This window comes from Pimephales promelas, chromosome 18 (assembly GCF_988280905.1).
Source record: "Pimephales promelas chromosome 18, fPimPro1.hap1.1, whole genome shotgun sequence".
NCBI lineage: Eukaryota > Metazoa > Chordata > Actinopteri > Cypriniformes > Leuciscidae > Pimephales > Pimephales promelas.
In genome coordinates, this window is record NC_142786.1 from 15,213,966 (window position 1) to 15,241,032 (window position 27,067).

The following is a 27,067-nucleotide window of genomic DNA, read 5'->3' on the forward strand; positions in this document are numbered from 1 at the left end:
GAAGGTACAGCAGAAATTTGAAGTTGATCCGACTAAATCCCTAGGAGGAGTTCGTTAAAGTACGGAGTGTGTAAATCGTCCCAAAATGGCCTCCAAATTCAAAATGGTGGACTTCCTGTCAAGTTTAGGGCATCGCTCCAAGAGGCTTTTTTGTGCGTCTGGTCATAGTAGATGTACCACAGAAGTTTCGTACATGTTGGTCAAACAAGCGGCGTGGGCTGCTTCGTGTAAGGTCACTTCCTGTTGCCAGCAGGTGGCGCTATGACTGTGGGTGAATGTCAGCATGTAGATTTGTTCAGGGTGGGACTCTTGTCAAATGTGTAAAATTTGGTGCAGATCTGGGCATTTACAGCCAAGTTACTACAACTTCCTGTTTCATGGCGAATCATCGACGCCACGGACCCGCCCATCGACGAAAACGCGCAGATAGCACAACTTTACATCGTCAATGCCTTTAGAAGGCACTTCAGAAATTTTAAGTCGATCCGACTAAATCCCTAGGAGGAGTTCGTTAAAGTACGGAGTGTGTAAATCGTCCAAAAATGGCCGCCAAATTCAAAATGGCGGACTTCCTGTCGAGTTTATGGTATGGGTTCTTGAGGCTTTTTTGTGCGTCTTGATATGATACACTTCCCCACCAAATTTCGTGCATGTAGGTTGCACGTGGACGAGGGGCTAATTTTTTCCAATTTTCTAGGTGGCGCTAGCGTGCCATTTTGCCACGCCCATCCGCGAAACCCACAAAATACGAAATTTTTCACCAGTCCTGACATGCGTGCCAAATTTGGTGAGTTTTTGAGCATGTTGCGGCCCCGAAAATGGCGCTTACTTTGCAGAAAAAAGAAAAAAGAAAGAAAAAAAAAATAATAATAATCCTAACAGTTCCAATAGGGTCCTCGCACTGTTAGTGCTCGGGCCCTAAAAATAAATAACCCTAACAGTTTCAATAGGGTCCTCGCACTATTAGTGCTCGGGCCCTAATAATCCTAACAGTTTCAATAGGGTCCTCGCACTGTTAGTGCTCGGGCCCTAATAACCCTAACAGTTTCAATAGGGTCCTCGCACTGTTAGTGCTCGGGCCCTAAATATAAAGCCGGTGGCACCGCCACCTTGGTGCCTTTAGGGTTATTCTGTACGACGTGCAAAAACGTAACCCCCGCTTCGACTGTCGAAAAGAAGTGTATTGTAGAGCTTGCATCAATGCGGACTCGATGCGTTGTGCGCTGTAACTCCATGTGGCTTTAAGCGCATCATTCTCCACTCGGGATGCGCATAAGCGTTTTGTGCCACACTGTACTGAGCCTTTCATATCATAATGCAGTGACGCAATGACAGATTATTAATTGCCTTTCTTGTTCTGTTCTATCCATTATATGTAGATAATAGATAGGACAGAGCACTAAAAACCTCAAACAAAGCACTAAAAACTTAAGCTGTTTGCTGTGTAGTCTGAGAATGAGCTGTTTGATTTGCACCCTCTTCCTCTTCACTGTCCTCCATAAAAACCAGCTATTCAGGTCCATGTTGTTCTAGAAAGTTTGTATGTTGCTGCCTCATTTAACATCTCTGCTATACATTTAAAACATATATCAATTTTATAGCAGCCATGGCTATATCTAAAATAATGTATCTTTTTGATTTTTGTTATCTTGTTTTTCATGAATGTATTTTACAACAATACAAAGAGCAATGTGTATTTTCCACTAATATAGTTTGTAATGGCTTTTTTGTCATAGATTATGATCATATATTTTTTGGATTTGTTATTTATCTTTATAATGAAGTTGTCTGTATTAAGTAGATTGTGTTTAACACACACAAGAGTGATTTATTAGTTCAACACATAGTTATAGAAATTCTACTTTATCTAAAAAAAACCCCGCACTTTATATATTTACACACACACACACACACACACACGAACACACACACACACACAGACACACACAGACAACAGCCCTCCCCTCCCCACACAGACACACACACCCACACCCACACACACACACACACACAGAGAGAGAGAGAGAGAGAGAGAGAGAGAGAGAGAGAAAGAGAGAGAGAGTGAATCGCAGGGGAAATAAATCCATTCAAACTACAATATCTGACGTTCTGTTGCTCAGAGCGAATGACTTTAAATTGGAAAGTTGGTCGGCTTGACGAGAACAATATATGTGGCAAGTTTTGTAACTGTAGGTAAAATGAGCAAAGTTATAGCACACTTTGTGTCCTTTTTTTAGTCATAAAATTCATTTCCTCGCCACGGCCAGACCGTTCGAGATATCAAAAATCCGTCCGGAATTGAGCATCCTCAATGTCTTGACTTCATGCACACCGAGTTTGGTTGTGATTGGTAAACACATGCGTTGTAATTTGATTTATTTCTCCTAGGACAACTATTCAAACAACCCATAATTCCCAACTTCCATTTGAATTGTCGTAAAACTTAGAGCACGAAAGTTGTTTGTCCTGATGTGATCTATAATTGTACCGAGTTTCATATTAATTCATGCAAGTGTGTTTGATTTATGAACAAATGTTCGAATCCCAGTCCAGGGGGCGCTGTCGAGCCGCCCTGCCACGCCCGATGACCAGCTTCAGCCCGGCCCTGATGGCCATGGGTTCTGACCCGTGTGCAAAGTTTCAAGAGTTTTAGAGGATGTTAAGGCCCCAAAAAATGCCAGAGAAGTCGCACACAGCAAATAAAGGGTTAAAATTAACCTGACAGGCGCCCCTCCTCTCACTCACACAGAGAGACACTGAGAGACTGGCAAAATTCGAAGATTTTCTCTACATTCAAACAAAGATATCTGACTTTCTGTGGGTCCTAGCTAATGAGTGTCAATTAGAAAGTTGTCCGGCTCGAGGAGTACAATATACATACCGATTTTTGTAACTCTAGTTAAAACTAACAACCCCACTTTTGTCAAAAGGTGGCGCTACTGAGCCCTCAACACGCCCGTTTCTGAAACTTTGCACGTGTCTACTGGCTAATAAATGTGATGTGTCTGTCGAGTTTCATGCGATTTGAAGCATGCTAAGGGTCTCAAAAGCATCCTAAAAGAATGGTAAAGTTTGATGCGTTGCCACGGCAACAGTTTAAAAGATATCAAGAATCCATTCACAGGTCTACATCTGCCGTATGTTTACATTATACAGATGAAGTTTGAAGCAAATCGGGTAAAAATAAAAGGGTGATTTCAAAGCATTTTGTAAGTGACACACTTCCTGCTGCCAGTTGGTGGCGCTATAACTTTGACTCACAATAGTCACATCCATGTGATCGTCCTCTTACAGCGAACACACTGCTGAAGTTTCATCAAGATCAGTTAATGTATGCTGAAGTTATAACACACTTCCTGTTTCACGTTTCTCGCCATGATTTCGTTTCCTCGCCACGGACAAACCGTTCGAGATATCAAAAATCCCCACACAAGCTTTCATCCTCAATGTCTTGACTTCACGCTGACCGAGTTTCATCGAATTTGGATCAAAGCTCTAGGAGGAGTATTTCAAATACCATTGCGAGCGTTTTACAAACAAACCTCAATAGCCGACTTCCTGTTGGGCTGGGGTAAAAAGTAAGAGCGCGAGGTATAGATGAAACGATGAGATCAACATGTGTACCGAGTTATATATTATTACATGCAAGCGTGTTTGAGTTATGGACCGAGTGTTCGGACCCCGTTCCAGGGGGCGCTGACGAGCCCCCCTGCCACGCCCAGGTACCAGCTTCAGCCCGGCTCTGATGGCCGCGGGTTCTGACCCGTGTGCAAAGTTTCAAGAGTTTTCGAGCACGTTAAGGGCCCCAAAAGTGCCCAAAAGGTAGCAGCAAAATAATAATAATACTAAAGAAAAATAATCCCAAGGAAAACAATAGGGCCTTCGCCCTTTCAGGGCTTGGGCCCTAAAAAATAACCCTAACAGTTTCAATAGGGTCCTCGCACTGTTAGTGCTCGGGCCCTAATAATCCTAACAGTTTCAATAGGGTCCTCGCACTGTTAGTGCTCGGGCCCTAATAATCCTAACAGTTTCAATAGGGTCCTCGCACTGTTAGTGCTCGGGCCCTAAAATAACCCTAACAGTTTCAATAGGGTCCTTGCACTGTTAGTGCTCGAGCCCTAAAAATAACCCTAACAGTTTCAATCGGGTCCTCGCACTGTTAGTGCTCGGGCCCTAATAACCCTAACAGTTTCAAGAGGGTCCTCGCACTGTTAGTGCTCGGGCCCTAATTAGCTGCAAATGCTCTTTTATGTTGACCGTTTCCACAGGTCCTCATGTCAACAAAGAATAAAGATCAGATAACCTTAGTTTCCTAAGATGAGATTCAGAATTGAATTGTATATGTTTTCCACAGATCCATGTCCTCTTCAGCTCATCATTCAATTTCTTGAGCAAGCCTCCAAACCATCTGTGAATGAGCAGAACCAGGTCCAGCCACCAGTGGACAACCGGAGGAACCGCACTCTGAAGCTAATGGCACTTAAGGTTGCCGCCCACCTTAGATGGGACCTGAACATACTAGAGAAAGGGTGAGTGAAGATAAAATATTTGATTTAGTGTTCTTTTTTTTCTTTTTTGGAGGTTTATAGAAAGTTTACAAATTTAGAACAGACACCCACAAAGCAGTCCTTGGCCATTGTGACAATGATTTCCACTAACATTTTCTTAAAGGGTCATATGATGCTTTTGTGTTTAATGTATCTGTTTGTGTGTATAAGATCTGCACAGTTACTTCTCCAGACCTGCCAAAAAGCCTTGATCAAAGTCCAGATATTACTTCCTCAAATGTCTGCCTCACAATACAAAATATTAGTATAATGCCCGCCCAAAGCTATACTGAAAGAAGACAATATCAGTGAATTTTAGTGTTGTCACCATGTCGAGGAAATGCTGTGTGTTTCAATGCAAAAGCAAAACCCATTTGTTTGACTTTGCGAAAATTGATGAATTTAGGAACCTGTGGTTAAAATTTATTTATATTTCTGTTCCTGAGCAGTACAACCCAAAAGTTAGCTTGTGTACAGTGCATTTTACACAGCTGCTGCACATTTTCTTTTTAAGAGCTCTTATCATAGCATTTGAAATGTTCCTATTTATGTTTTGGGAGTTCCCAAAAACAGTTTAATGTGCATGCAAGGATAAACATTTTATTTGCCTTATAATATGCATGTATTTTTTACCTGATTTGCTCTACGACTCCCAAATGATTAGTTCGACGATTCATTTTCCCAAATACCTCCTTTGAGTGACGCGAATCTGCGGCGATTGGTCAAATGACCCAGTCAGTTGTTATTGGTAAACCGTAGGCAGAGATTGTCGGAAATGGAACGCCCACACCATTACTGGATTATAGCTTGTCAAGTGTTGAAAATTGTATACAGTGAACAAAAGTGCACGGTTTCCACACGGTCCCTTACTCGCGTCTCCATCAAGAGTGAGCTTTCCCTGCGAAACTCACATTGCAGTGGCTTTTGAGGGGCAGAGCTTATTATATAGAGCGAAAATACGGAAAATCAAGCTTGTGAAACATTTTTAGCCTTGCCTTTTTAGTAGCAATGGGATTTAAGAAGTGAGCAAGACATTTGCGACCAAGCTACAATGTCTAGTAAAGGAGTTTTCTAGAAAGGTAAAAGGAAGAAAAAACAAAAACGAATTCGCTCCCTTGGCTTAATACTGAAATATATAATCTGATTAAAGAAAGAGACTGCCTTAAAAAGATCATTAAAAACCAAGTTAATAGTGATGGGTACAGGTTCACTTCATTACGTAATCAAGTAATTAAAATGATCAGAAAGGCCAAAGCCAATTTTTTTTATAACAATTATTAATGAGGGAAAGGGTAATACAAAGTTGATATGGTAACAGATTAAGAATGTGATGGGAATCTCGCATAGGCCTAGAAACCAGTTAGAGTTGAACCTAAAAGGTAAATTAATACAAGATCCAGCACAAATAGCTGAAGCTTTTAATTAATATTTTGTCCATTCTGTGGATGAAATAGCATATAATTTCCTTTTAACAATTGCAGATATTAGCTGTGTCCCAATGTGAAGGCTGCGTACTTTGAAGGCTGTAGACTTTGAAGGACGCAGCCTATTTGGCCTTCGAAGGACGCTTCATGTAGCCTTCGTGGGATTTCCTAATTGCGCAACCAGGTGTTCCCTATTACTGATCCTGGCGCCAAGCAACGGAGCAAGAGTACAGCTGCCACCCTGATCATTCATTTAATGAAACTGAGTAAACAGCTATGGAGACAGGCTATTGTCATTTTGTTGTTTTATATTTTACTGGAAATTTTATGTTTTATATTTTCCTGTCTTTAAATGAGGGGCAATATATATATATAAAATCACATAATTTCAATTCACATAACCACTAAAAAAATATTTAGAGTCATGTATTTTCGGCTCAAGAGTTGGCCAGAGCTGGTTTAATGCTAGAGGCTGCGTCCTGAATAGCCAGATTACACTGTAAACTGTTCAAATATTGGGTGTTAACCTACGTAAATATTGTAATGAAATAGCCAAAAAAATAATAATGATAAAACATAGGCACAAATATAGCCTATATTCAAATGTTAATCGTACCTTAATGCGATTTTTGTAGGGTTTTCTTTTTATTGTCTAAATGGACCATGGTGAATATATTTATACAGGCTGTCAATCCTATTTGAGAGTATTTTAAACCAGTTGGGTATAAAAAGTCCAGTGCAAACGTCGTTACTCCCGCTCGTCGTCGTCAGCTGTCAGTCACAGTTGCTAGGCGACAAGAACAATCCTCCGCAGGCTAGACCGGTCCGAGCGCTTCAGGTGCGCACTTTGATATGGGACGAAGTTGAAGTTAGCAACAATTTGTTAATATTGTGACAATGGACCAATAATTTGTTACTTTAATTTTTAAAATAACCAGTGGGTGTCTGGGAGAATGTAAGGAACTTCATACTGCGATAGTATTCATGTACAAATGTGAAGTAGCCTACTTTTTTCCCTCACAGGACAACAACACTACACATTTTACATTAAACGACACAAAACAAAAGTATATTATAGTTTAAATGTGTCAACCTTGCAAACACTCAGAGACCCTTACAAAAATAAACAAATATCCAGAGCCATGAATTCTCTTTTGTGTACACATTTAAAGTTGCATAAAATAATGAAATAATGAATAATAAAGAAATACAATGTACAAGAAATACAATACAAGGCTATAAAAGCCGTTTTCGCATTTCCACTTGACAAAACCATGCAATGCTGACGAACGAGTTAAGATGAATAAGAAAAAAAAAAAAAAAAAACTTTTGGGTGTTAACTAGGGTTGTGCCGATAGACGATAGTATCGTGTATCGACGATAGTCTGACATATCGCCGATGGCAGATGCCTTTGACGATATCAATACGATAATTGGCTCGTTTTACCATAATGTTTTAAATTTATTAGGCCTATTATTATTATTATTATTATTATTATAAAGCTAGTATTGTTATTAAATGAATATTAGGAACTACAATTAATTTGCCTTGCCTAAATTTACAACGACATCACCTCATAACAATTGCAACAACACACGCACTAGAGGACTCCTCTAAGAGAATGTTTTTAAAACAGACTAAAAAACATCCCACATCAAAATTCAATCGCAAGGTGATCCATTCACAAATTATCAAGTGTGCTCGTTTTAACAGATGCAAAATTCAATTTCCTACAGATCCAAGATGAAAACGGCATCGTTGTTCGTCAGTATTTGTTTCTGTAACACATTAACAAAACGTTTAATGACACTAACACTAAAAACAATACAATTACTAAATAGTATTAATAATAATATCACTAAAATAGTATTATAGTTACCGTTATCATCGTCGTCTCTGAGGGAACGCGGCGTTAATGCAGATGCCGAAAGCAGTCCGTTTTTACTTTCACTTTCAGAGATAGAGCGCGTTTACATGCGTCATGCGACGACGTTCTTAACCTGATTATGTTGAATAAACTTGACAATGCATGTGGTCATGTTAAACGTTTTTCTTTTATCAGAGTCAAGTCATAAGTATAAGTATAAACCGATCGACTCAGCTAGACGTTTGGCCCTTGCTCTTGTTTCTATCGGCATAAACACATTAACCCGCGTACTTCGTGCTTACTGAAGTGCGCATGTGAAGTGCGCAGAGAGCGCACTGGTAGGGGGGCACATATCGCAAACTCCGACTCTTTCTGACCCAAGAAATTATTAAAACGTGTTTTCATCTCGTGCAGAAATAGACAAAAATGCTGCATGTAATGGCATGAGAATAGGCTAATGTGTCCGTAAATTTCCCGTTGACAAACAAAAGGATTAGGATCTCTTTTTTTTACTTCACTATACCAGGAAATAACCTGATCCTATTAATAAACACTCCACCTTTGCTAGCAGAATAGGAAAAAGATTCTCGTATATAAAACGAAGTAGGCTAATAAAACAAGCAAATTAATGAGTAGGCTAAATAATCAAGTTAATAATCAAATTAGCCCCGCCCCCTCACGATAATATCGTGTATCGCCGATCTCACAGGCTGACGATAGGACGATATGAAAATGGAGCATATCGCCCAACACTAGTGTTAACACTGGTTTCTCTGGCTATTTGAGTAAATAAAAACATAATACTTTTACATTTAAATGTGAATTTGCCGTCCACCACTGAACTCTCGGCCACCCTTTTTTTAAATAAAAATGCTGTCGTCACCCGCGCAATGATTTATGGGGTAGGATCGGGTAGGATAGTCCACGAAGTGTCCATTTATGTATCCTTCCTTTCACGGGGAAACGAAGGGTGCATTTGGCGTCGCTTTTAAATCAGGTAAGCCTTCGTCGCGCTGCAATGACGCAACCGGCCTTCGAATACGGCCTTCGTAGGATGCATAACTGAATTGGGACAGCCTTCATTCCACCGCGATGACGCAATCGCCCTTTAAATGCGGCCTTCGCGGATGCAGCCTTTGAATTGGGACCAAGGCCGTAACCAGGGTTTGAAAATTAGTGAGGTCCAGGGGATCTGTAAAGAATCGTGCTATAATAACATCCACAAATGCAACTCATACACTCCATATAGCCTAAAATTAAAAAAAGACCGACATGTAGATGTTTGTGAAATAATTTTTTATTCAATATAATGTTTTACATTTTTACAAACTATTTACAGGCTATTTGCAATAGCGTGTGTGTGTGCGTGTACTACTCTTCAATCCTTGGCTCACTGAAATGACAAAATAAAAAAGACAGATTCAGACTTCAGATTATAGACTACAGTTTATAATCAGTGCAAAAGGCAAATTAATGTTGGATGACTAGTATACTCTATACAACATGCATTACCTTTCCATTGAAGGCTAGCTGTATCCTCCTGTGGCCAGACGCATCCCACCGTCTAAGGACTCTCTCCTTGTCCAGTTTAATTTTTTGATGAACATGCATCAACGATGTGATCCTTTCACTAGACATGGAAGATCTCAGCCATGTTTTGAGCCTTCACATTGCAGAGAATGATCTTTCACATTCACATGTTGTCACAGGAAGTGTAAGAAAAATTTTCAGCATGCACTGGATGTTGAGGAAGAAGGCCATCTGTGTTGTTATTATTTTTTTCTGAATTTTACAACAAAATGCTTTGAAATCACCCTTTTATTTTTACCCGATTTGCTTCAAACTTCATCTGTATAATGTAAACATACGGTAGATGTAGACCTGTGAATGGATTCTTGATATCTTTTAAACTGTTGCCGTGGCAACGCATCAAACTTTACCATTCTTTTAGGATGCTTTTGAGACCCTTAGCATGCTTCAAATTGTATGAAACTCGACAGACACATCACATTTATTAGCCAGTAGACATGTGCAAAGTTTCAGAAACGGGCGTGGTGAGGGCTCAGTAGCGCCACCTTTTGACAAAAGTGGGGTTGTTAGTTTTAACTAGAGTTACAAAAATCGGTATGTATATTGTACTCCTCGAGCCGGACAACTTTCTAATTTACACTTATTAGCTAGGACCCACAGAAAGTCAGATATTTTTGTTTGAATATGGTCTGGCTCACTCTGAGCCTACATGTCTCTGTGTCTCTGTGTCTTTGGCTGTCTGTGTGTGTGTGTGCCTGTGTGTGTGTGTGTGTGTGCAGGGGGAGGGGGCTTAACCATTTCACTGCTGTGTGTATGACCTGCATAAAGAAAATACATTTCTCAAGCCTGGTATTTTTTAAATAAGTTTTTATTTTTATTTTTTATAAGTAAAGGCATATAACTAGTTTAATTGTAGTGCATTGACAATAGTTTTATATAATTAGTTTATTAATCAGATTAACTTGGTCAATAAACTTGGTCTAAAAATTTGGTCCATAAATCAAACACACTTGCATGTAATAATATGAAACTCGGTACACATAGATCTCATCGCTTCTTATATACTTCACACTCTTACTTTCTACCCCAGCCCAACAGGAAGTTGGCTATTTAGGGTTGTTTGTAAAAAACATGCAATGGAATAACTTAAAGTACTTCTCTTGAGAATACAAAGAAATGTCACAACATAAAAAAATTGCCAGGGGATTTTTGAAATCTCGAACTGTTTGATATCTTTACCATTCTTTCAGAATCTCTTCGGTTGATAGTTTAAAGGGTTAGTTCACCCAAAAATGAAAATTAAGTCATTAATTACTCACCCCCATGCTGTACCAACCCTGTAAGACCTTCGTTCATCTTCGGAACACAAATAAAGATATTTTTGATTGAATCTGAGGGCTGGATCACTTTTCCATAGACAGCCTGAGGGACTGCCTCTTGACGGCCCAGAAAGTCATTAAAAGAAAAGGTTTAAATATTCCATGTGCCTACAGTGGCTCAACTATAACTTTATCAAGCGACGAGACTACTTTTTGTGCGAAAAAAAAACGTAAATAACGACTTTATTAGACTTTCCATTACTTCCTTATGGGCGCATGCGCGAGAACTGAGACGAGACCGTTCTTCTTCGACTAATTTTTGTTACCGGCTGCTCACCGCTTAGGAGTTTTACCGCCCCCTATCGTATAAGATGACGTACTGATGTAGCCGGAGGCGCAAAACGTTCTGTTTACAAGCAGTACGTCATCTTATACGGTAGGGGGCGGTAAAACTCCTAAGCGGTGAGCAGCCGGTAACAAAAAGTAGTCGAAGAAGAACGGTCTCGTCTCAGTTCTCGCGCATGCGCCCATAAGGAAGTAATGGAAAGTCGAATAAAGTCGTTATTTACGTTTTTTTTTCGCACAAAAAGTAGTCTCGTCGCTTGATAAAGTTATAGTTGAGCCACTGTAGGCACATGGAATATTTAAACCTTTTCTTTTAATGACTTTCTGGGCCGTCAAGAGGCAGTCCCTCAGGCTGTCTATGGAAAAGTGATCCAGCCCTCAGATTCAATCAAAAATATCTTTATTTGTGTTCCGAAGATGAACGAAGGTCTTACGGGGTTGGTACAGCATGGGGGTGAGTAATTAATGACTTAATTTTCATTTTTGGGTGAACTAACCCTTTAAACTCAAAATCATAAATAGGGCTATACTGCCCTCTTGTGTCAAATTATATTTCTATATTTATTACGTATGTAACAGAGGATGTTTTATTGCGCGTGTACACAAATATCCACAAGTTTCCTACGCCCCGTGAGGCCTTGCGTCAAAAGTGGGCGCGACTTCCGGTTTGAAGTAAACAATGCGCTACTTGACATGCTTGACACTCGTTCATTCAACAGTTGACAGTCATAAGTTATAGCGATCCAAACTAGCTAACGATGTGGGAACACAACCTCAACGAAATTAAAAAGGGTGAAATAACAGTACCTTTACCTCCGCAGTAGTTGATTGGGAGTATTATAATAACATTATTAATAATCAATACTGATCAAGGCATGTTGACAGACAGTTGTGCGAGCTGACAAACAATTAAAATAAAAAATACACACTTAGTCATTGTGCTTTGGAGTTTATTCAAAATTATAAATGAATGTGCTACTTGAATACATTAACTGGCACATTTGGTATTCTGTCAACACAGGCTTTGATCCTGAGTTTAGGTGTAACATCAGAAGTGAACAGCCAAACACATGCTGATAGAGTTTATAGAATATTAAGATTTTAAACAAATGTACACAGGAAGATTCGTTGTCTTTTGGGAGGTTGATGGAAACTTCAGTCGTTGGTAGAATCACTGTGATTTCGATTTCAGCTTATGTTCAAAACAATCCCGTTTAAGCCACTGAATTAGTTTAGTCCGGTTATACATACAACCGCAAACAGCACATGTTGTCCCTGAGCTCCGTAACGACATCTCTCACAAAGATTTGCGTCTTTAAATAGTAAAATAATTCTCCGAAAAACAGCTAGCCTCTTCGCTAACTAACACACAAAATACCATTGGAATGCTACTTCCGCTGCCTCACCGGAAGTTTCACCCACTTTATTTTTTACATGAGCGCCCCTCGGAAACTTGTGGATAGGTAAACAGTTTGCAGTCTGTTGTCCTGTATGAACAAATAACGGATTATGTTTCCACTGTTCACACACACACACACACACACACACACACACACACACACGCACACTCAGTTCAATCGCACCTCCCTCCCCCTCCTCTCTCTCTCTCTCTCTCTCACACACACACACACACACACACACTTTCTGCGAGGCAGCGGCTTCAGAAGTCCACACGCTCAGAGGGAACTTCAACACACACTTCGACGTGCGCGCCTCTCTCTCTCTAGTGCGCACATACACACACTCCAGCATGAGAGAGAGAGGCGCGCGCATCGAAGTGTGTGTTTGTGTGTGTGTGTTAAAGTTCCCTCTGAGCTCGTGCACTTCTGAAGCCGCTGCCGCGCAGCAAAATAAGAAAATACCACGCAGAGGACTGACGCGAAATGTGTGGAAATCCATTTGATTGTAGTTTAATTGAGAAATAAATTCAGTGCTCTGGTCAACCGCTATAGAGTGAAAACTGATTAAAGTGGTGGAAATAATGGTTGATGGACACAGAACAGTAACAATTACACACCCACCCACCCACATGAAGTCAAAATACATCATTAGTTTAAATCAATGTTTTTGTGTGGGGGGTAGGTTTAGGTATGATTACTATTAAAGAGTTCGCATATTCACTTTTCTTGAAAATATTTAGCTATTAGATCTATTTAAATGCTTCAGTTTGTTTTCATATTATAATAATATAATATGTCCACAAATTGAAGCATTTATTTTAAACTGATATATTATATCACTTCAAATACTTCAATTCGTTTTTTTATGTTATATTAGCCCTCTTTTGTATTATATTATGAGCCTAAATAAAGAATCTAACAAAGGAATTGTTTAGGTTATATTAGGCCTATATTTTATTATATTTTAAGGCTAAATAAAGAACCTCACAAGGGTTGTTTAGGGCTCATTACCATTAAAAAGTTTGAAACCCCTTGCTAAAGACAATATTGGAAATTCATAAGCAACAATCATTTAACTTTGATGGTTTAATGCTTCCTGTACACAATTCATTGACTGTACAAAAATACTTTATGGTTTTCCCAAACCATCTCAGTGTAACAGCTTACTTTTCTTTCTTACTATATTCTTTTATTGTAAAGAATTGAACTGTCCTGCAAAAGATTTTGTAAATTTATTTTTCATAGTATTTATTGGTAAAGACTGTACAGTTAACAGCACTGGAAAAAAAATATCAGATAACCTAAAATGTGCTTGTTTTTCACAAATATGATTTAATACCAATACGTTACATTAAGGGTCAAATAAAATATAAATGGCACATTCAAGTTAAAAGTTACAAATGAATGTTGAAACCATTGTGTTTCTAAATATGATGTACAGGTCAGGTATAAAGAATATTTTTGCTCTGGTGGTGAAAAAATAGAAAAAAATTAGAGGGAACAATTGAACTGTGTTCACGATCATAGGCCCTGACCCAAATGGCACACTTCATATGAATTTTCAGTGTTGTGTACTTATGTAATGTTTCCGTTAAATCCATGACTGTCTGTAGGGTGTCTCATTTATCATTTTAGGTTTCAGAAGGTTGCTCACGCATACATTTTGGCCCTCGATGCGCACTTTTGCAGAGCCCACACTGTTGCAAGCTCTACGGCACACTTCTTTTCGACAGTCAAAGCAGTGTTACGTTTGTGCACAATAACCCTAAAGGCACCAGGGTGGCGGTGCCACCGGCTATATATATATATATATATATACACTCACCGGCCACTTTATTAGGTACCCCATGCTAGTAACGGGTTGGACCCCCTTTCTCCTTCAGAACTGCCGTAATTCTACGTGGCATTGATTCAACAAGGTGCTGGAAGCATTCCTCAGGGAGTTTGGTCCATATTGACATGATGGCATCACACAGTTGCCGCAGATTTGTCGGCTGCACATCCATGATGCGAATCTCCCGTTCCACCACACACACAAAGATGCTCTATTGGATTGAGATCTGGTGACTGTGGAGGCCATTTGAGTACAGCGAACTCATTGTCATGTTCAAGAAACCAGTCTGAGATGATTCCAGCTTTATGACATGGCGCATTATCCTGCTGAAAGTAGCCATCAGAAGTTGGGTACATTGTGGTCATAAAGGGATGGACATGGTCAGCAACAATACTCAGGTAGGCTGTGGCGTTGCAACGATGCTCAATTGGTACCAAGGGGCCCAAAGAGTGCCAAGAAAATATTCCCCACACCATGACACCACCACCACCAGCCTAAACCGTTGATACAAGGCAGGATGGATCCATGCTTTCATGTTGTAGACGCCAAATTCTGACCCTACCATCCGAATGTCGCAGCAGAAATCGAGACTCATCAGACCAGGCAACGTTTTTCCAATCTTCTATTGTCCAATTTCGATGAGCTTGTGCAAATTGTAGCCTCAGTTTCCTGTTCTTAGCTGAAAGGAGTGGCACCCGGTGTGGTCTTCTGCTGCTGTAGCCCATCTGCCTCAAAGTTCGACGTAGTGTGCGTTCAGAGATGCTCTTCTGCCCACCTTGGTTGTAACGGGTGGTTATTTGAGTCACTGTTGCCCTTCTATCAGCTCGAACCAGTCTGGCCATTCTCCTCTGACCTCTGGCATCAACAAGGCATTTCCGCCCACAGAACTGCCGCTCACTGGATGTTTTTTCTTTTTCGGACCATTCTCTGTAAACCCTAGAGATGGTTGTGCGTGAAAATCCCAGTAGATTAGCAGTTTCTGAAATACTCAGACCAGCCCTTCTGGCACCAACAATCATGCCACGTTCCAAGTCACTCAAATCACCTTTTTTCCCCATACTGATGCTCGGTTTGAACTGCAGGAGATTGTCTTGACCATGTCTACATGCCTAAATGCACTGAGTTGCCGCCATGTGATTGGCTGCTTAGAAATTAAGTGTTAACGCGCAGTTGGACAGGTGTATAAAGTGGCCGGTGAGTATGTATGTGTATGTGTGTGTATATATATATATATATATATATATATATATATATATATATATATATATATATATATAAGTATAGCTGTGAGCAGCGATAAAGGGCCAAATGCGGCGGTACCGCCACCCGGTGCCTTTAGGTAACTGCAATCGCTGCTCGCAGCTATATTTTTATATTATTTTATTATCAGAAACATTTATTATATCTTAAATCATCTATAAATCTCCTTTTTGTAGGCTGTGGTTACGGCTCTACTCATTCATTACTGCGGGAAAAATATCAGTTACAGGTTCTAATTTGGCCTCAGAAAACCAGTAAAATCTTTTTTTTTCCATATTCATTTGCCAAATATTTTAAATGTTTAAATGGGCAAAAAAATCAAACAAATATCTGAAAATTCGTCGATATGTATATATAGCCTATATATTTTTGCGCAGCATTTGACGTAGTCCTACAGTTCAAATGAACATTTTGGTGTTCAACTTTGCGTTTTACAAAATAACCATTCATTTTTTGTTTTGCAATTAGGCCTACGGATTAAATAAGGGGAAACGAATGAACACAAAAGTACACTGACCGTTTGGACATAATACGAGGCAGAGTTCTTTTTTTTTTTTAAATCATAAAAGATTAAGGAATAGCCTACTAGACAAAACCTCAAAGAAATGCCAAAATCAAGACCTCGGAGCAGAAATGAGGGAGAAACACACAGAAACTCTGTGTCTTTGCCTGCCATTAATGCTTGGATGACACACCACGTCTCCTCACATAAATAATAATAGGCTAATGTCTAGTGCGGTGGTTGTGATATAGACCGTTGCCATTATTTTTGGAATGACTTATCGCGAAAGAAAAAAATGCTTTAGTCGCATAACATCTTTAATAGAAACGCTGTCATTTCACAATATTTTTTTTATAGACATTCAGAAAAAAAACCGCAAAAGTTTTGTGCAAATGTATTGACGCCACAATTTTAAACGGTTAATCGGTTAACCGGTTTTAACCATGGACACCTCTAATCGAGAGGAGGTACAAAAGCCAGTACATATAATACAAGTAACTTGATAAAACATCTGAAATTTAAACACAAAAGTGAGCACGGTGAATTTGCCACTAGCAGTAGCACTCTGCAACAAACTTTGCAGCAAACCTTTTCAAGGCAAGAGAAAATGTCAAAAGATACCCCAAGAGCAATAAAAATAACAGAAATGCTTACCCAATTCATTGTTCTTGACAATAAACCACTCTCAATTTATTGGTTAAAGTTTGTTGTTAAAAAAATAAAGATGCTTATATGTTCATTAGTCTCATTGTGTTGTTCTTAGAAAATCACCCCCCCCCCCCCCCCAGGCATCGGTATCGGCGAGTACCAGGAAAAAAATATCGGTACTCGTACTCGATCCTTAAAAAGTGGTATCGGTGCATCCCTAGCTATAAACATGGATATCTTGGCCATGGATATCTTGAGCCGGTTCAGGCTCACCATCCTTTGCAGTTCTGGCGCAGCTTCTGTAGATAAAATTTCTGTCAGATCCGACACTGTGGAGTACGCATCTTCTCGTTCGTGTTGGTCAAAGAATGACAAGCTCTTTAAAAGTGGGTCTAAGACAGCAGCTTGTATATAAATGCTGGTCGCGATATTTTCCGATACCTCTCCCACAATCCCACAAGTGCGTTTTGGTATACCGCGAGGCACGAGTTGATCTCTTTTTGATCTCTCGTTGCTTTGATGTCATGTCATACACTGACTGCGCAGCCCCTGATTGCGAATTTTTTTTTTTTTTGGGCGACTAACCGACTAATGAAAATGTATTCGACTAAGCCCTCCTCATATCGACTAACATTTAGTCGACTGTTTGGGGGCAGCCCTACTATTGAATGACTTTAGAAGTCTTGGAATATATTGTGAAAACTTGATTGTGCTTTACAAAGTTTTTATGCCTTTAGTGGGGCTTAACAAAAAAAAAACAATACAATGCATAATATCAGACCTCACTGAGAAGCTGCAGCCGTGGCGGGATGATTTTAGGTGTGGCGGCCCACCACAGCAGAATGAATGTAGCGGAAACACTAAAGCCATTTAAAGCAAGAGACGTAAATAAACTTAATTATACATAGAAATTAAAGGCACTGTCAAACTTATAACCCACATTTACAATATCTTCATGCTTAATACTCATATTTATGTGTGCTTGTATTTTCTACCATGGTTAGCATTTGGTGCAGATGTGAAGGGGGAGGAGAATTTATATGTGCGTCACATTTAGTTGATAAAACACTTCCGCAAAGAATACACCTGCGTTTCCTCGTTCATGACTCCCCAGGAAGCCTCCTCACTCCTCAACTCCTCGCAGTGCAGTTAGAGAGAGAGATGTCCTACAAGATGGCTGAGCTCAATCAGTTTCCGGGTCATAGGACGGAGGACGGAGGCGCGATGAAACAAGGGGGGATATTGAGAAAGCACCCTTTGTAGAAATCAAGAGTGTTTCAGACAGACATTGTTTGTTTGTTTTTTAATATTAAAGAATGTTAACCTATTCTATTACACCAATTAAATAATACAAATTCTTTTAAAGTAGCATCATATGACCCCTTTAAGAAAATGCAAAGACTGTGTAGGACATGGATATCAAATGGTAAAATAATAAAGTGTCTTGTTTTGTCTTTCTGTTTGAATCACAGTTTGACCATCCCTGTACTCAATATGTTATTGAATGAGCTTCTGTGTGTCAGTCGTGTTCCTCCTGGAGTTAAACATGTGGATCTGGACTTGTCCACCCTGCCGCCCACCACAGCTATGGCTGTGCTCATCTACAACAGATGGTCAGTGTGGTGTTCATTTGTATGTCACAGCTTTTGAAGAAATATTGTAGTATCATGCTATAGAGTTACACTCATGGGACACTGCAATTTAAATTCATTATTTGCTTGTACTTTAAAGCTTTGCCGGTTAAACATTTAATTCATGTGCTGATGCGCTGTTTTAACATGTGCTTTTCTGAGCACATACCCTGGCAAACAGCACCTGATTACTGGACTGTTATCTTTGTTATCGAGTCTTATTGTGCCAATACTGTAAAATACACACAAGGTTTACATAGACACTTTTGGTTATGTCTTAAGTGTAAGTAAAAGTAAACATTTGAGAGAAAATTGAATGCGTGTCTGTATTTTAGTTGCATTCAGGTGACAGGTCTTAAAGTGATATCAACTTAATAGTAAACTCTGGGGTCGGCGGTTGCGCTGGCGATACTAGCTCAGCTCTTCTTTTTTTTTTCTTAGTGCAAAAAAGACTCAAAATACTCTAATACTATTTTTTTGTGGATACTCAAAATCAAAGTGTTTTGCTTTTCGCCAAATAAAGAAAAAAAAAAAACTCGAGATCTGTGCGAGATCTGCATTGTCTGTCAGTGAGTTCCATTCTGGAATGTGTCTGAAAATTAACTGTGCGAATACTCAGTCACGCAGGAATAAAGGCACATAGGCACACAGGCATGAAGCTTGAATTCTCTTCTTTTAAATGAAGCAATTTATATAAAAAACTAGGGGTGTCAAGATTCTCCAAATCCTCAATTCGATTCCATTTTCGATTTTATGCAACAGTTTTTGAGATCGTTTTTGAGGTTCGATTCAATTCTCGATTTTTATCAATCGGCCATGCTCTCTCTTTATTACATGCGCTATACGTCCGTTTCACACTTACTCCGTCTGCGGTGTGTATGTGGTGCATGTTGCGCGTGTGTACGGTACAGGAGCAGCACGTGCTAAAGTGCTTTCACATATGTGGCGTTTGCAGTGCGTAACTGATCCGCGGCTGTACCACAAACACATACTCGCTATTTTTATTTCAAATTCGGTGATATGCAGCGAATTTTATTAAAAAAAGTTTGGTAACACTTTATAATAACTACACGCTAATAATCATTAGTTAAGCATTAGTAAACCATTAATTCATCATTCATAAAGCATTAATAGACATTAATAAGCAGTTCATAAATACATCTATAAATGCTTTCTTCTTGATTTAAAAGCATATCTATAATTTGTTTAATAATTGTATTTTCATCCTTTATTAATGATCAATTTATCATTTCTAAATGAAGAATTGCAGTTTTTATGAACCAGTTATTTAAGAGTTTTCAGTGGTTCATACGATTACTTAGAGCGAGTAAGTAAATGATTAATAAACTATTTAAATGTACATTCATACATCTTATTATTCAGACATATAGTGATGGTTACTTAATGTATTAATAAAAGCTTTATTAACATATTAATGCTGTAATTAAGGGTTAATTTGGGTTGTTATAAAGCATTTAGTAGTGGTCAGTTAACTATGTTCGTGAGCTCATCTAAAGTGAGGACTAGTCATGCCTTGTAAAGCATTTTTAAAGGCTGTTAAATATTTCTATGTTCTGTATCACTGTTTTTTGTTTGTTACGTTTTACTGTTTAAAAGATTGACGAGTCTTTAAATCACCTTTATAAATGCTTTACAAAGCATGAATAGTCCTCACTTTAGATTAGCTCACAAAAATAGTTAACTAACCACTACTAAATGCTTTATAACTACCTGTATTTACTACATTTACTTACTCTTTCTAAGTGATCTTATGAATGACTGACAACTCTTAAACAACTGGTTTGTAAATAATGCTATACTTCATTTAGAAATTATTAATTGATCATTAACAAAGTATGAAAATACAATTATTAAACGCATTATAGATATGCTTATAAATCAAGAAAAAAACATGTATAGCTATATTTATAAACGAATCGGTTACCTAACGTAACCTCGGTTCTCTCTAGATGAGGGAACGAGTATTGCGTAAGCTAGCTTACGCTACGGGAAAGATTCATCTTTGCTGAGAAGTTGAAGCCAAAAAATTATTCCATAATTTTGTAATCATTGTCAACGCAGTCTCTCTGAGGCAGACCGTGAGCGGGGCTAGCTAGCAGCTCATTGGTTCGCTCAGAGAGAATGCACGAACCTATGGGAGAGCAGCGCTGAGCCCGCGGCCAATGAGCGGACTGCGCTCGCTCATTGCGTCAGAGCCCGCCGAAAGGGGCATGGCTAAAGTGTATAAAACTGGCTCTCCCAGGCTCGGTAGTTGATTTCTTTCAGCATTAAGCGAAACGCTGATGGCGCAAGCACGGCGGGAACGCAATACTCGTTCCCTCATCTAGAGAGAACCGAGGTTACGTTAGGTAACCTATTCGTTCTCTTATGAGAGGTTCTCTCGTATTGCGTAAGCTAGCTTACGCTACGGGAACATCTGGTCAACGCCGTGCACGCTATGTAACCACTAAGCATCCCAGGGGGAAAAACACCGGGGGAATCTTAAGGTGGAAGAAGACAATAAGGCGGCCAGCATAGCGGCCGTTATCATCTAATGCAAAACGCCCTTAAGGCGGCCGGCATAGCGGGCCGTGAACGTATAACGCATAAGCACATGGGGGGAAGCACAAGGGGCGAACCGGTTGTGATAGGACTCCCAATAGTGCAGCTTCTTAAAGGAGAGCTGTATAGTACTAGACCGCCAGTAATTTAGCCTGTAAGGCGGGAACTTCCAAGTTATAGAATCTGCTAAAAGTGGAGGGGGAGGCCCATCCCGCAGCCACACAAATGTCGTGAATGGAAATTCCGCAGGACCATGCCCACGATGAGGCCATGCCTCTGGTGGAATGAGCCCTGACGCCCAGCGGGCAAGGCAGGTCTTTTGAGGCGTAAGCAGAAGCAATAGCATCCACTATCCACCTAGACAGTGTCTGTTTAGAGGCGGCTAGACCCTTGGTGCGGCCGCAGAACGACACAAACAGCTGCTCCGAGCGTCTGAACGCAGCAGCGCGTGAAGTGTACACTCTCAGAGCCCGGACCGGGCAGAGGCGATCCGTGTCACGTTCGCTATCGGATGCAGGCAGCGCCGATAGAGAGATCACTTGCGCCCTGAAGGGGGTACCAATCGCTTTTGGGACATAACCATGTCTAGGTTTCAGAATGACAATGGAGTCATTAGGTCCAAACTCAAGGCACGCGGCGCTAGAAGACAGTGCGTGAATGACCCCCACTCGTTTTACTGAGGCGAGGGCAGTCAGAAAAACGTTTTTTAGCGAGAGGTATTTTAGGTCCACGGACTCGAGTGGTTCAAACGGTGGGGCTTTCAAAGCTTCTAGAACAATAGAAAGATCCCAGACCAGCACCGTGGGGGGGCGAGGGGGGTTCATCCTTCTGGCTTCCCTGAGGAAGCGGATAATTAGCTCGTCTTTGCCCAAAGACTGGGCGCGCCGGAGTTCAACGAACGCCGCGACGGCTGCCACGTAAACCTTTAGAGTGGATGGGGACCTGCCCTTATCCAGCATCTCCTGAAGGAACACGAGCAAAGACGAAACCTTGCACGTCCGTGGGTCCAAGTTTTTGTCGGTGCACCATCTAGAAAACACAGACCATTTTGCAGCATAGAGCTTTCTAGTAGATTCCGCTCTGGCATGTTTGATCGTGTTCAGAACTCCTTCTGGCAAATCGACGAGTCGTTGGTCACCCATGCATGAAGCGCCCAGCGCTGTGGATGGGGATGCCAGATCGAGCCGCGTGCTTGAGTGAGGAGATCTGCTCTGATTGGAATGGGCCACGGGGCTGTCCGTGACGGCTGCATAAGCTCCGGGAACCAAATCTGATTCTCCCAGCGCGGGGCTATGAGGAGCACCGAGTGGCGTGTGTCCCTGATTCTCTGAATGACCTGCGGTAGCAGAGAAATCGGGGGGAAAGCATAGAGCGGGCATCGGGGCCAATCCTGGGCTAACGCGTCCTCGCTCTTTGAAAAGAATATCGGGCAGTGAGTGTTCTCTTCTGACGCGAAAAGATCTATCTCCGCTCTGCCGAATAGGCGCCACAATGTTTGAACTGTTTGAGTGTGCAGGGACCATTCTCCGGGGGAGACAAGGTTCCTGGACAGCATGTCTGGACCGTCGTTCAGATGGCCCGGTACGTGCGTCGCTCTGAGCGAGAGCAGATGACTTTGGGACCACAATAGGATGCGGCGCGTCAGATGAAAGAGATTATTGGATCTGACCCGCCCTAACGGTTGATGTAAGATACCACGGCCGTATTGTCTGAGCGAATCAGGAATCATGTATGCGCGGGAGGAAACGCCGCAGCGCGTTCTCGACCGATATCATCTCCAGACAGTTTATGTGTATGGAACTCTCCTGGCTCGACCACTGGCCAGCGGCCGGTGAGCCCTCGCAGACCGCACCCCAACCCGTGTTGGATGCGTCCGTCGAGATGACTTTTCGGCGAGAAAAGGTTCCCATGGTAACGCCCCTCTGAAAGTGGTTACATTGTCAGTAACCACTCGGTTACTGACCATGGTTGCAGTGCAGTGATACATGTCTGTGTAACCTTGATAATCTGGCGGCCCGTAGTCAACCAGAGTTGAAGGGGGCGCATGTGAAGGAGACCCAGCTGTAGCACAGCATAGGCTGAGGCCATATAACCCAGCATCCTCTGAAAGGATTTCAGGGGTGTGTGGGTACCCAACCGAAAGGAGGCGGCTAGACGCTGAACACTGCGCGCGCACGCTGTGCGGATAAGCGAGCCTTCATCGTGATCGAGTTCAAGTCTATTCCAAGGAATGAAATAGTTTGACTGGGCTGGAGAGAGCTCTTTGTCCAGTTGACAGAGAGTCCCAGCGCTTTCAGATGGTTTAGGAGAACTGCGCGGTGCGACAGAAGCTCCGTCTGAGATTGTGATACAATCAGCCAGTCGTCCAGATAGTTTAAAATGCGCAGCCCCTGACTCCGCAGGGGGGCGAGCGCTGTATCCATGCACTTCGTGAACGTACGGGGAGCTAAGGATAGGCCGAACGGGAGAACGGCATATTGGTAAACCTGACCTTCGAAGGCGAAACGTAGGAGTGGCCTGTGACGAGGATTTATCTGGATCTGGAAATAGGCGTCTTTCAGGTCTAGAGAGATGAACCAGTCCCCCTGGCGGATGTGTGCGAGGAGTTTCTTGACTGTGAGCATTTTGAACGGTCTCTTCATGAGCGCTTTGTTCAAGACCCTGAGATCTAAGATCGGCCTGAGGCCGCCGTCTTTCTTGGGAACAAGAAAATAACGGCCGTAAAACCCCGACTCGGTCATAGATGGCGGAACTCTCTCTATTGCGCCCTTCTGCAGCAGCTTCGCTATTTCTGAGCGGAGCGTGTTCATCGCAGCTGGACTGGCAGTGGATTCGAGCCGAACGCGCGAACGGGGCGGGCGGCGACGAAACTGTAATAGATAGCCATTCTTTATGATGCTTAAAACCCACGGGGAGATGCCGGGGATGGCTTCCCACGCTTCGCAGCATGCGGCTAGCGGATGAATGGCAGTTTCGCCCTGATTGCTGCACATAGCGGGCTGAACACTGTGTGTGGGCGCGCTTAGAGTGTGTGTGGCAACGGGACTTACACTCAGAGAGGAGTTTTTGGGCCGTGAGACAGAGCGAGCAGAGGGGGGACAAGCGCACAGGCTCATGGGCGTGTTTATGTTTTCTGCTAACAGTGCGGACAGTGGCCGCTCTGTGAGACTGGGCTCTGTGGGAGACACGGGGCATATGGTGCTTGTGTGTATGAGTGAACACATGTTTGTGGGCACATTTTTTACACTTTATGCTCTTTTTGTGAACCCTCTGGGTAGCCGTGAAAACGGCTTTTTGTCGCTCGCAAGTGGGCAGAGAAACCGGCTTATTTGTGGCGGTAAACACTACTGTAGTCGGCCACAAGTGTCTCTCAGCGACACAGAGGTTGGCCATACATCTCCCCAGGGCTTGTGCGGCGGCTTTAGTGGCGCGAAGGGAGAGGTCCGTCGCGCTTCTCAAATCCGAAAGGGTGGGCGGGTTCCTTCCGCTCTTCGCCATCTCGCACAAGATGTTGCTCTGTAGCACTTGGAGGACAGACATGGAATGCAGCGCTGAAGCGGCCTGTCCGGCGGCGGCATAAGCGCGGGCATGAAAAGTGGAGGTCGCTCTGCACGCTTTAGAAGGAAGCGTAGGGGAAGACCGCCATCTAGCAGAGGGCGGGCAAAGGTGAGCGGCGACCAGGTCCTCGACGGGCGGCATGGCAGTATATCCCCTCTCGGCGGCTCCGTCACGTCAGAGCGGTTTTGAGCCAAAAGAGGGGCATTCCAAGACTTAGTGAGCTCGTTATGTAGCTCAGGCAGGAATGGTGCAGCCCGGCTGCAGGCGGGGGCTGGGCGCCGGTGCAGGAATTTACCATCCATGCGATTCGGTGGTTGCACGGGGGGAGGCGACCACTCGAGTCCCAGGCGGTCGACGGCCTGCGAGAGGAGACGCAGGAGTTCCTCTTCTATGCCGGTGCGGGTCCCCGCGGACTCTCTCGTCGAAGAATCGATCGACGACCAGTCCTCGCTGTCCGAAGCGTGCAGCGAACAAGAGTCCTTCTCATCCGAGGTGTCGTCGGAGGCGACAGAGCGGCCACTCGGCGGCAACTGTACGTCCGGCTGGGGCGGAGAGGGAGAGCGGTCAGTGGGCGGCAGCAGCGGCCCGCATGGATCCGCAGGGGGCTCCGGCGGCCTCTGGGAGCGGCGTTTCTTCTTCCGCGGCGACGTGAGAGGCGGCGCGGGAGCGGTCTTGACCGCCTGCAGTCGTGCCCACAGGGAGGACAGAGGCAGGTCTTCGCAGTGGTCGCATCCTCCATTGGTGAGGGCGAGCTCTGCGTGTTCCACTCCGAGGCAGAGAGCGCAGATGGGATGGCGGTCTCCTTCTTCGAGTGGAGAACGGCATGAGCCGCAGAAACGAGGCATCTTGAAAAAGACGCTCGAGCTCTTTTGTGAGGAATAAGTGAAAAGGATACGGCGTCGGACGGCGCTAGCTTGCAGGACGGCTGAAGGTGGCAGACGGCCGGCTTCCTCAGTCTCCGGAGCTCGCTAGAAGGTGCCTTCTTCGACAACGGCGGCTTCTTCCCAGGACAGCGGATGCGTGTAGCTCACTGAATGATGAATCAACTACCGAGCCTGGGAGAGCCAGTTTTTATACACTTGTAGCCACGCCCCTTTCGGCGGGCTCTGACGCAATGAGCGAGCGCCGTCCGCTCATTGGCCGCGGGCTCAGCGCTGCTCTCCCATAGGTTCGTGCATTCTCTCTGAGCGAACCAATGAGCTGCTAGCTAGCCCCGCTCACGGTCTGCCTCAGAGAGACTGCGTTGACAATGATTACAAAATTATGGAATAATTTTTTGGCTTCAACTTCTCAGCAAAGATGAATCTTTCCCGTAGCGTAAGCTAGCTTACGCAATACGAGAGAACCTCTCGTAAGAGAACTGCATATTAATGTCTAGTAATGTTTTATACATGATGAATTAACGGTTTACTCATGCTTAACTTATGATTAATAGCGTGCAGTTATTATAAAGTGTTACCAAAAGTTTTACACTGACAGTGTCAGTGTCCTCTTTGCTCTGTGATTTTTATCTGTGGGAGAGCGTGTGAAAAGTGTCAAATGCGTTAAGCGCCTTTCAGACAGGACGCGGAATGCGCGACGCTGGCCGCTTGGTTCAACGTTGCCCTTCAGATACAACGCGATTTGCCATTTTACAAATAAAAAGTTGAACTATTTTGAACTTTAACCCCGGCGTGTGTTGGTCGATGCAGGTCGACGCAGCAGCAAAACATCCCTGCGCGTCGCGCGCGTATTCCGCGTCCTGTCTGAAAGTCTCAAGCTGAATGCGTGAGAGTTGGCAGCCCTGTGGGCATAAATCGTCGTGAGCGTTCCGCCATGCTTCTACTCCATGTGAGGATTGTTTGACTAGTGCGCACTGTCACATGCACACAGTGCTTATGTGGGGATTGTTTACATCAGAGTGCGTGCGTGTTTTGCGCAGCATATACGCAGTGTTTGAGCGGTTGATGGAAAATAAGTTAATGCACGCTCTAAAAGTCTAAATTCGAATCTAATATTTTTCACGGTATTTTGAAGAGCCCGTGATAACAATATCGTGCATATTCATTACCGTGATTTATCGCATTACCGATTACCGGCACATGTCTAGTTGAGATTGCATTGTGGCAAACGCTAAGTTGTATAATTCAGGGATGTGATTTTTCCGGATTAATCCAGAATTCCGGATTTTCCGACCTGAAAATGTGACCTACGTGAATCATGCAGATCTGTAAAAAAAAAAAAAAAAAAAAAAAAAACCGGGTGTCGGCAGCCGGAATGAAAAGGAGAGAATATGAGGACATAACCCATAACTGGCTGACGTGCGTACAGAAAGTTCCTTCCAAAGTATCAACAAGGACGTATTTGCGTTCAGCCAGAGAATGTCTAATTGGTTCAGCTTGTTCACCTGCTCAATTTCGTATCTCTAGTCGCTCTCGCGCTGGTAATGTATCGTTGTCAGTTGACAACATCACAGTTAGGTCACCAGGGCTAGGCGATATATCGATATATTTCAAATTTGCGCTATGATCCTTGCTCCAAGGAAGCTGCTGACTGCTTTTGTAGAAATATGTAGCAGCTATATCGTGCATTCTGTCAGTTGCAGTCCTGACACCTCCGTCTCAACAGCATAGTGTACAACGCGACAAATACTCGCAATA

At 42.6% G+C, this 27,067-nt stretch overlaps 1 protein-coding gene across 2 annotated transcripts in view; it reads left to right on the forward strand.

Moving 5' to 3' along the window:
- The window catches only part of ints8 (integrator complex subunit 8), a 170,227-nt gene that overhangs the window by 28,567 nt on the left and 114,593 nt on the right, over positions 1-27,067 (forward strand). Inside the window, exons 3-4 of one of the 2 annotated variants that reach the window (XM_039654282.2) lie at positions 4,355-4,529; positions 18,150-18,290. In XM_039654282.2, the coding sequence (XP_039510216.1) occupies positions 4,355-4,529; positions 18,150-18,290 (316 nt within the window). The remainder of the gene's footprint in view (positions 1-4,354; positions 4,530-18,149; positions 18,291-27,067) is intronic. The other variant, XM_089122728.1, reaches the window with a different exon arrangement.